This window comes from Salmo trutta, chromosome 2, assembly GCF_901001165.1.
Source record: "Salmo trutta chromosome 2, fSalTru1.1, whole genome shotgun sequence".
NCBI lineage: Eukaryota > Metazoa > Chordata > Actinopteri > Salmoniformes > Salmonidae > Salmo > Salmo trutta.
The window spans coordinates 32,498,395-32,509,967 of NC_042958.1; the positions used below are offsets into that span (position 1 = coordinate 32,498,395).

Below are 11,573 nucleotides of genomic sequence, written 5' to 3' on the forward strand. Positions count from 1 at the left end.
AAATCTTTTGCCTCTGGGGGTGCAAAATGGGGTCTCCAAAATGTACAGACATATTGTCCAGCAATTACCTAATTTGACAGAAAGTGGCACACCTTCCCACACCCTTGATCAACACAATATATATATTTGCCTGAAACTAAGGATTTGTGTGGTTTCATGAGATAATACATCTATTAATATTATATATACAAAACATACAGCCAATATTCAAACCAAAATGGAGTGTAAAAAAATGTGCTACTAAACTAGAGTATCTTTATTTGTGAAATGGAGGAAAGCATTGAGAGAGCTTGCTGATAAAATGACTTATTGACGAATCACCTGTCAACACGATGACCGTAGTGCTTGGGGAAAACAGTATACATGTTCATGATCAAATTATATCTAATTCAGATTGGAGACCTTTTGAAATGCGTCTATCTCAACCAATCAATAATTACATCAACATGTTCCAATTGAGTTTGTCTTGGTATGAAATACATGTGCTTCAATAAGGAGGATTAAACGATCACTAATGTTTGATGTTTGAGAGAGCATTTGTCATGTTCATGAAGTACCAAATTGAAGAAAGTGGAGTGACTACCTGGATTTGTTCCAATAATAGTCACTAATGTTTGCTTTCTATTGCGAAACGTTTCAAAATGTTTTCTGTAGCATACCCTAATGAACCAAACCCAGGTTCTTTATCAAAGATGATTTTAGACTTGTGCAGTTCAGATAGACTTCTGGTCAGACATTGATGTGTTGGCGGATGATTGGATCCCATTGGTCATAACAAGAAGAGGAGTAACTGGTTCAAATATCAACTACCATACCTTACCTCAGTCTTTTTATATTAGATCAATGTGATTGCTTACCAAATCTAGTCACAAAGGTTAGATTTTCCATTGAGGATTTCTTTATGTCATTGGAAATGGACCTACCTCCAAACTAATATTATTTTATTCCTGGACTGCATCCGAAATGGCACAATATTCCATATATAGTGCACTACTTTTGAACAGACCATGTGGGCCCTTTTCAAAAGTAGTGCACTATAAAGGTAATATGTTGCCATTTTGGGCGCGTCCCTGGTTTTCATTGTCTCTCTGATTTAGATATCTGAGTCGAAGCCCATCCCTTGACACCGACACGTGGCATCAGATTAATAATATTGTATACCTTCACTGTAATGTCCATTCTCTCCCAGTGTGAAATCTGCTGAGGATGATTGTGCGCTATTAAAAGGTGCTCCACAAATGTTTGCTTGATTTGATTATTTTGTTTATTGTCTGAAGACAAAATGTGATAGTCATTAGCCGACTCACAAGGCCCCAGCAGAAGCCGTGTTCTGTGTAGAAAACAAACACTAGCTCTCACACTCTCTCTCTCTCCCCACTACAATGCCCCAAAAGTGTCAGCTGATTAATGGAAGTTATGGCTTCTCTAGTAAGAGTCAATGGGCAGAACTGGCAGGTATGTAGAGGAAGGCTTTTTCTCTCTTGTGAGGGACATTTCCAGAAGAGGTGCATTCCAGAAGAAACTGGCCTTGTTCGAAGGTGTTAAGATTGGATCCTTTCTTCCTCCCTTCTTGGAGGAATTTGCTGATCTGTCATGGCTGGATTGGTGAAAGCTATATGATATGTGTTTAGTGACACTTATCAATTTGTGTTAAGTCAGTGAATACATTTTACATTTACATTTAAGTCATCTAGCAGGCGCTCTTATCCAGAGCGACTTACAAATTGGTGCATTCACCTTATGATATCCAGTGGAACAACCACTTTACAATAGTGCATCTAAATCTTTTAGGGGGGGGGGGGGGGGGTAAAGGATTACTTTATCCTATCCCAGGTATTCCTTAAAGAGGTGGGGTTTCAGGTGTCTCCGGAAGGTGGTGATTGCCAGCACTGACCCCAGTTTCTGCTGTAATGTCAATCTTCTCTGAACTCTGCAAGGTTCTCCAACGGATTTCACTAGGAGTTTATTTTTGCTATGATGCAAGATTATTTATGTCCCAAACCCAAATCCCATTTTAGTGGTGTTTTTTACATGGGTTATACAGCTATTGTTGTGTAACCTATGATGGTACAATGTCATTGCCATCTCTAAAGACCTGAAGCCTTTCTAAAAACAGACAACTGTGTATATTGAAAAACTTTCTAAATGTTGTATTTTGTGAGGATTATTCTACTGTTTTGAAAAAGAGTATTGGTATCCCTTTCTGGGCAAAGACCCAGCTTAGCAGAGATTCTCATGCAATTGTTGATGTTAGGGATAAGTGTCTACTGTGAGGACTCTTTCATTCTCTATCAGGCCTTATTGACGTATCTACTGCAGGAGACGGATGGCGTTGTGAGCTCAGATTGAGCTGTAGTCTGTTCTGCACTAAACTTGGCAAGCAAGGCTAGGAACCATCTAGTTAATGTAGAAGCTCTCTGTGGTCCTGACTGACTACTTAGACCTATATGGTGCTGAATGAACTGCATGGGAGTTAGGAGATGTCCATGGTCCTGAAAGACTAGTGGCACTAAAGGAAAGCAGGGTTTTGACCACATTCTCTCCAATGTTCAATAGTTTGGCAGCCACAACCTGCCACACATCTACCAAATAGAAACAAAGGTCAGATATTCTTCAGAGAAACACTCTTGAACAGTACACTCTAGAGGAATCGTTTACTGGGTACATCAATATAACTCATAGCAATCAAGCAAGATCCTAGGCCAATTTGACCTCAATACCATACCTTGATACAGTAAGATGGCTCTCTTTGTAAGAGGAGTCCTTGAAAGGTGAGGCAGACTTCTCTTGAGACTGGAACAGGCATAGGTACATTGGAAGTCTGCCAAAACCAACTTGAAATATGTCATTGTTTGCTGAAGTGTCCAAAAGGGCAATTTGTCCTCTTGCTCTTCAAAACTCTGCATTATATTCTGATATTGTTGAACTATTACTTGGGAAAACATAAATAGCTTATTTTGTATCTTTTTTTGGCATGCCTTGACATTTTCCCCTTGTTAATCTTTCATGTCTTTTTGGCAGGTTTTCTTTTTGAGCTTGTGTGTGGAATGCAGCAACTATCTTCAGTTTCTTTTGCAGGAAATCCCAGGGTTCAAAAAGGAATAGCTGGTTACTTAGTATCCTGATTTCACATGGTTCACAACCTAATATGAAATAGCCAATAACTTAAATGCATTTAATAAATAAAGATCTTTAGGGTTACGGTATATTTTGGAGTGTCATTAAACACTTGAATAGAAACATGTTTTAGAGAAATATATGCTTTTATAAAATCATATAGGCCTATAGGCTAATTCTATTATGTACATATCATATTCCATGTACTGTAAGATAGGCTAATCACATCTGGACATTATTTTTGTATAGTTTTTTATTTATTTTGATCAGTCTACTGTAGTTTGAATTAATATAGTATGTATGTATAGTCACACTTTCTGCCACGCTGTTAAAAACTTTAATACCGAAAAAGTGTCAGAGTGATATTAGCCTACTTCAATTCTTCTATGCCAAAAATGCCATCTTTCTTTTAAACCAAATAAGGTATCATGCTTCGTTTGAAGAAAGATATGAAGCTATGATTATTGTAGCATTCAAATTGTGATTGTTCGCATTTAGAATTTATCAAAGGTTTTCGTTATTATAGTAATATTATTATCACAGGAAATGGCAAAGCGTAGGGCTCGTTATAGGTCACAGTATAGGCTCTAACAGGTGGCGCCTTAACACCTTCGAGATTATGCTTTGAATAGAACTAGCTGGAACCTCCGGAGTAGCATACATTTTTAATGAGGAGTTCAACGGGATATCTCACGGAGGCGATAAAAACTGGTCAAATATTTCTGTTAGAGGTTGTATTTTTATAATTATGCTATTCTCCTGTAGAAAAAAACGGAAAAAGGCTAAACGCATGTTCTGTTATTTCGAGGGGGTGGGGGGATGTGACGTAATAGGCGTGTAGTTATAGGCCCTACCGATAAAAAAATGTAATCTACAAAAACTGCATGCAATTACAGTAGTACTTGTTTTGCTCAAATAAAAGAAAATAAATGAAAAATAGAGGCAGGTTTGTAGGTTTCTTTCTCTTCTTGGAAGGAGAGACAGTAATTCATACAACTTTCATCCATATTAATGCATGCTTTTGAAATCAAATGTGTATTCCATTGGGGAAAGGAAATACAAATGAGCTTCTGATTGACGAACTGTGTGAGCAATATTAGTAAAATAAATGTTAATATATATTCCATATTGCTTTACCACATTTTAACATAGACCTAAATATAAAAATAATCACGTGCTGAAGCCCACAACGTTCATTCCTTAGGGACATATGTTTTATTAATCGTTAGGGTTCATGCAACGCAAACGCCTGTCGCGTGCCACTCCTAATCTCGATTTCAATTCATCTTTTGCACAATAGGATGCTTTATTGGATATATTTAAATAAGTATTTTTCTTCTAAATACTGTAGCCTGTTTCAATGTTTCTATTTTTCCTAGCCAGTTTCTGTTTTTCCTAGCCACAGTAGCCAGTCGCTTTGAGATTTTACTTTACGTTTTTGCCCAGAAAGACAAACAGCAATATGGCCTTCTGCTTTCTCTCCCTAAATCAATGAAGTGACTCGTGTGTGTGTGTTCGAGTGAATACTAAATTATTGACTGCTTCATCTCCTTTGCTTCAAAGCCATGAATGAACCCAACATCCAAAGATCTTGTTGCCAAAGACACCTGTCAACATCATTGAGCTATAATGTTTTACACACTATCAATGTACACATTTTGGCAGCATAATGTAGGCTACACATTTTGGAACAAAACTACAAATAGTAACATGTTAAAATCTGAACCACACACTTATTTTCAAACATGAACTGTTTTATTTAATATTCTTCGTACTTTTAGCTTTTTTATATAATAATCAATCTATTTTTAAAAATGTTTAGGATAAAGTATTAGTATATATCTTTTCAAAATTCCTTTGAAAGACATAGTCTCTTATTTACTTACATGATTTGAAATAGTCAGGTATTATATGCAACACCCCCAAAAACAAACAAACTTAATACACATATTTTGAAGGCAGTAAAAAGTGGTCTATGCAACATCAAATAAAGCTAGCTTAATTTCCTTTCATCCAGCTATTGATTTCGCGTTCTGAGTATTCTCGTGCTACTGTAGCCTACTTTGGGGAAGTATGGTTTCATGTAGACTATACCCCATGGGTAGCTTATATTTGTTCATAAATTGATGGGTAAAGCGCCAACACAATGGCAACAGTCATATTACTCTCCAGCCACTCTTTTCGTTCTCTACATTGATCAACTTTGTCATCGTATTGCCATACGCTACTTTACACGTAATAACCAAACTACCATGCTTGTAGTCGTTCCGGAGTACTCTTTTTTTCATTCTTATTACTATGCTATTTTACATGTATTTTTTCTAGGGTGACAGTTAGGCTATTAGCATCGTGTGAAAGTAGAAACATCAGATCCTCAAACAACCCTTTCCATTTATACTTGGTTCGACATGATACATTTCGCAAAATAAAGTAAATAACATATCTAAATGGTGAATATTGGAGATCGATCTGGATATTTCGTTGGGCTAAGCGCGCCTCGCATTAGCCTACAGAGTATGAGCAGCTTGCAATCACCTGAAATAACAGATGTCAAGGCCTAGGCTACTAATATAAATAATTCATCGTCGACTTTAATAGTAACCGGACGAGGATCCATCTAAATGTCATCATAATTTAAACTCAATACCTGCTAAATATTTAATGGAATTGACCCCAGGTCAGACAAATATGGTGCACCAGTCCCGGAAGACGACCCGCCAATGTCTCTAGCAAAATCAGGTCGCCTTCCCCGGATGAAGTATAATCCATTTGGGTGTAAATGAATTCAAACGTCTCTTTTGTTTTGTATTTTTGTGTCGATAGCTAGCATTTATTTCCTTTTATCTTCTTCTTTGTTTGTTTTTGCTAAAATGCAAGCCAAGTCACTAAGGCGGAAAGTGCCGTTAGAAGTATGATGAGACCTAAAGCGACTGTGGATTTGGAGGCCCCGTTCCCCCCGCCACACAGTTCAAACAAGCTCCCTCGGAACTCTAAGTTTCTGGACTCCTTTTTGAGCTTCTCCCATAGGTCTGTGGCTCCCTCTTGGCAATCCACCAGCGCAGTGGTCGCACATGAGTGGAAGTCATCCCAATATCTGCAAATCAAATGCAAAATAAACAAGACAGGCGTTAGAATATTATCTTACTATTATAATACTGTTCTCTCTCTTCATCAATTGTCCATGCTGTATTCAAATAGCCTAAAGAGTTTTATTTTAACACTGTTTTAATAACAATAGAACGCCAAAAATAATTCCAGTAATAAATGTAGTATTAACTAGTATTAATTTGATATTAACACATCCCTAGTAGGCCAAACAAAATTGGTTGTAATCCACAAGCTCTGAAAAAGATTCCCTGAAGTCACGTGATTTTATCCAACCCCTCCAATTTCTCTACTCCTCTCTCGCTCTCTCTCTCTCTCACACACACACACACACACACACACACACACACACACACACACACACACACACACACACACACACACACACACACACACACACACACACACACAACCTATTCCCATCTTCTGGGCCGGCCTTAGCCCTTGGGGGCTTTAAGTGACATTTGCTTGTGTCCCCCACCTCATGGGCAAAACCTTTTAAATGCCCACCTCTTGAAGGTGGAGCGAAACATTTAAGTTTTAAAGATCATTTTCGCCAATTTTGACCATTTTGCCTTTGGGTGGAGAGACATTTTTGGAGTTTTAAAGCTAATTTCCTGCAGTTCTACACGATTTGCCAAAACTTATGCCATGTTAAAGGGATATTTCGAGATTTTGAAAATGAAGTCCTTTATCTACTTCCCCAGAGTCAGATGAACTCATGGATACCATGTTTGTCTCTGCATTCAGTATGAAGGAAGTTAGAGATAGTAGTTAGCATTGACATGCAAAACTAACTGCTAACCACTAGCATGCTAGCAGTTACCATAGACTACTCATTGTGCTAATGTTAGTTAGCAATAGCAACTTCCTTCAAAGAGCATGCAGAGACATAAAAATGATGGCCATGAGTTCATCTGACTCTGGGAAAGTAGATAAATGGCTTCAGGTGCCTGGCCACACGGCTGGTAGATATTCGGCCATGATTATTCCAAATTTAGATAGCTGGCTAGACTAACTTACCAAACATTTTTTTTTTTTAGTTGAAATGGCTAATTGAGTGACTGTCAGTGACTGACATAACAAGAGAAAAACTGCTGATGGGCAATTTTTTGGGGCGAAATATCACTTTGTATATTCTACTATTCTGAGTGTATTCTACAAAAAAAATATTTTTGGGGGGGCTAACTGCTCGGGGGCCCTAAAAGACCACTTATGTCACTTGCCTGGAGCCGGTGAACTAGCTAGCCAAAGACAAATCATCAGCACCCATGCTTGTCGACCCCCCATTCTCACATCCCTAACGTCCAATCACATGTACCGTTTTTGGGCTATAATATTCCACTTCCACATAGGTTGTTCATTTCAAAGAAGCCACTACTCCATTTTTTTATATTGAGCTGGCACGTGGCTCCCCCCCTGAACCCGACTCTGTATCTAATCCAATGGATCTGTCGAGTTAAACTGGGCCCTCATGCCATTTTGCACCAACCGGTTTGGAATATGGGGTGGGGTGTGCCTGCTTGATCCTTTTTGGAGTTGATCAAATACTGCATGGGTTTTTTTCTTTCCTTTTCTAAATTCAACTTACGTGCAGATGGTCTGTAGATTTTCCTTCTCATCCAGCTCCTGTGGATAGTTAGCCATATTCTCCCCCAGTCTCAGCAAGCAATTGGAGAACCCTTTGAATACTGTATCACATTTCCCCGTTGCTCTCACCGCATGTAGCAGATAAACTGGAATGGGGGGGAATGATTTATTCACTTTTGTATACGGCTGTTAGAGTTAATCAGATAAAGCAAGTTCACTTTTTATTTTATTTTAGTGCACTCTTTTTTTAATCATGATTAATTGCATTGTCTAAAAACATCAACATTTCATAATCTATACAGCTAAAAACAATGCTAGGTCAAAACAAGTTAACATTGAGGTTAAAGAAAGTATGCTCTATCAATTGACCAGATTTTGCTTACTGTTACATTGGACAAAATCAAAACCTCAATATTCTTGTAATGCTTTTTGAATGACAAAAATCTTAAATCAGGCCTACAGCTTAATTTGAGCAAAGGACATAGAGGAAAGCCAATCAATAAAAGCACAGCCCTCTTCATTGTCGACGCATTGTGACACCAAATAGTCAGGAGGACTTAAAGAGTTAGGTGTTAGCCAGACTATGTTTCATATACTAATAGTTCAAAATGAGCAATATAACTTATTATCAAGAAATATTGGAATGTTTTCACGAAATATAATGTTCGTTTTAATATGTCCAACAATTTCCTTGCATTTGATCATACACTAATATTTGGAGAATACATCGGGAGATCCCAGCCCATAGCGTTGAACGCCACGAAAACAGCAACAAAGGAGGATGAGGTAATGCACCGCCGAGCTACAGTGAGAAGGGGGGGGGGGGGTCTCACTGCATGGCTTTTGTATGTATGTCAAATCACATTTTTTATTGGTCACATACACATGGTTAGCAGATGTTATTGCGAGTGTAACGAAATGCTCATATGTGTGCTTACACGTGTTTGTGTGTGTGTGTGTGGGGGGGGGGGGGTACCCTATGCTATCATACATTTTAGTAATATCTGTGTCTGTGTTTATTCAACCAGATTATGGGGCGTCTTTTAGAATTCGTTTAATAGCGAAGATGACAATGTTGTTGCCAAACGTGCACGCCTTCAATCCAACCCTTTTACCCCCTCGAACTAAATGTTTTGTTTGTCAATGGTGGGACGCACGGAGCATCTCTGGTTCGTTAAGCGGGAGAATCGCTCGATTGACCATTTGTTACAATGGTGTCCCAGGTCGATTGGTTGCAGAATAATGCACAGCCTCTGTTATAGGCATTTAGGTTTAGGTCATATGTTGACAATATAGGCATCACGTTTTCGTTAAATAGCGTTGTAAAACATGTGAGGCTACTCTTATTGCCATCATGCCCTTTAGTAAATCGGGCTGTAGCCTAAAAGCAATCCAATGTCACCAAATATGTTATGCGGATTTTGTAATAGACTCTGTCGAGGTCAAATTAATGCGTACATTCGAAAGGCAAGAATTAATATTGCTGCATCTCGAGGAGCAACCTGCTTGCATTACACATTTTGCAGGGATTATTTATAAAGTGGCAACGAGCGAGATTATATGATCATTTGCATTGTAAAATTACACATAACCCCCATATAGCCTAGCAGTTCACCATGTGTCGCACACGCACACACTTGGCACAAACTCTGTCTCTATATTCGACTTCGAAATGAAATCATCATTATGGTCAGAAATTATATGATGCAAGATGGCAAGTTTACAGCAATGTACTACATGCCACCTTCGAATTATAGAACGTTAACATTCGATCCGATACAGTCTATAATGCAGAACTGCATCTATCAAGATAACCTAGTTTCAATCGTTTTAGTAGCCTGAGAATAATATTCTCTTGTAAATGGGGTAATTATTTTGACAAGTGCAATAACAGATTTGAAATGGATATGCCCTCTGATTTAAATATTAGGGACCCTTTATTTTAATGTGTGAAATGAGGACAGTGTTTTAGAGAATCCATCACACGTGTTTCTCGCACTCAGCATAGGCTCAACTCTGTAGCTAGCTACAGTAGCCTTCATTGGTCACTCCTTCACACCCACACTATAGATTTAACTAAAGAAAACACGGCACATCAACGTAGAATAACCCCCTAAATGCGACCGATGCGGACGACCCTGCAGTCACAGACAAAACACCAGGGAATATCCAAGTGATAAAAACGACTATCCATAGTTTACCCGTTGCTGTTTTCCAGGTTAATGCTAGGTGTTAGCCGATACCACATCTCAAATAGGCTACACGATGCAACAAATGCATATGGCTAGCCTACATTCTTAGATATATTCGAAATTATAGCCTCAAAATGGAATAGGCCAAATAACCTATATATATAGTAAACATAGTAAACACGTAATATATATGCGGTTGGCTACATTTGTTGAATTTATTTAAAAAAATTATGCTATCTTCGTAGACTAAATTTAGTTTAATAGTCATTTTCGTTAATGAAAAATGATCTTACATTTTTCGAAATCCTACTATACATTAGACAGTTCGATATAACCTAGTCAATGCATTTCGTTTGAAAACGACGCACCTGCTAGACACTCATCTTAAACGAGCGTAATTTCATTTAGATGTATTTTTGTAAAATGTTTCATTCACAAAGCATGTCAAGTCAAATCATTTCTGTTTTTCCAACAATGGCTCGGCTGCTATGGCATGAATTATTTATAATGAATTCCCTTGCCACTACAGGATTCTAAGGAGCAGCGTCTTCCACTGATAGCGTTATGCAATGCAAACGAAACACTGGCCTACTTGTGCGAACCACAGGCGGCTGGTGGCACCTTAATTCGGGAGGTCGGGCTCTTAGTAATGGCTGGAATGTTATCAATGGAATGGTATCAAGCACATCAAACGCATGTCACTCCATTCACTCCATTCCAGCCATTATTATTTGCCATCCTCCCCTCACCAGGCTCCTGTGGTGCGAACGTCCACATACACGTTTCCAATCGAATTTACATATGCATTCGCATAGAATAATGCAAAATAAATAAAGATTGGTTTCAAATTGTTTCATTATAACTATTTGGTTTGTTGTGGCTATTTTTGCATGCATCCCATTGCAACCAGAAAAGAAACTGATTTCATGCATTCCTTGCAATAAAAAAATCTAGATTTCTTTCCTGAAATGATCGAATAGTTTACATTCCAAATGGTTTGGCTATAATTCTTACAATTCACTATTCATCAACTCAAATATAAAAACAAGACAATAACGAATCGACCGTGACAAAGTCACTCACCTAACTGAACAGCAAGAAACAGTGAGATATATTTGCCGGACCAAGTTAATCCCATTCTACGTGTGGTAAAACCATTGGCATATGCAGATCTTAAAAACTCTGATTGAAAAACGATGTTGAGGTCTGAGCATCACACATAGCCATCAACTTCCAGCAGCACTCGGGGAGCTTTTTCTCCCGTTGCCTGTTACACAGTGTGGCGAAGAGGAGTGAAATGGTTTACCCCTTGTGAAGCGAGGGCGTCTCTCGCTCGCTCTCTCTCTATCTCCCTGCTTCACGCCCACATCGCATGCTTAATGTAAAAGTCACTGTTGGACTCCCGCTTTCTACGTTTTTTTCATTTGCTACGCGAGGGTAGTCTTTTCCCCCTTGCCCACACCATACAGTCATTAAAAGAGCTGTGGCGATATCCGCATCTGTGTCACCGGCACACGTGCGCGCCAAGGACCACATTGCTGGTGTCTAGAGAGCGTGGAGCGTCAAGAG

At 38.6% G+C, this 11,573-nt stretch overlaps 1 protein-coding gene across 1 annotated transcript; it reads right to left on the bottom strand.

The window, feature by feature from the left end:
- Positions 1 to 2,639: 2,639 nt before the first annotated feature.
- LOC115154120 (neuritin) lies at positions 2,640 to 11,355 on the bottom strand. Its single transcript, XM_029700027.1, has 3 exons — positions 11,088 to 11,355; positions 7,814 to 7,958; positions 2,640 to 6,211 (listed from the first exon to the last, which is right to left on the bottom strand). Exons 1-3 carry the CDS (start codon positions 11,140 to 11,142, stop codon positions 5,983 to 5,985), a joined length of 429 nt encoding a protein of 142 aa, XP_029555887.1. The 5' UTR covers positions 11,143 to 11,355; the 3' UTR covers positions 2,640 to 5,982.
- Positions 11,356 to 11,573: the final 218 nt, after the last annotated feature.

Bases quoted from the DNA above. Each gene is read 5' to 3' on its own strand.
- LOC115154120 (XM_029700027.1), bottom strand. From the start codon at position 11,142: ATGGGATTAACTTGGTCCGGCAAATATATCTCACTGTTTCTTGCTGTT. The intron at 7,959-11,087 runs GTGAGTGACTTT...CCCCCATTCCAG, and splicing joins GTTTCTTGCTGTTCAGTTAG to TTTATCTGCTACATGCGGTG. The intron at 6,212-7,813 runs GTAAGTTGAATT...TTTGATTTGCAG, and splicing joins AATCTACAGACCATCTGCAC to ATATTGGGATGACTTCCACT.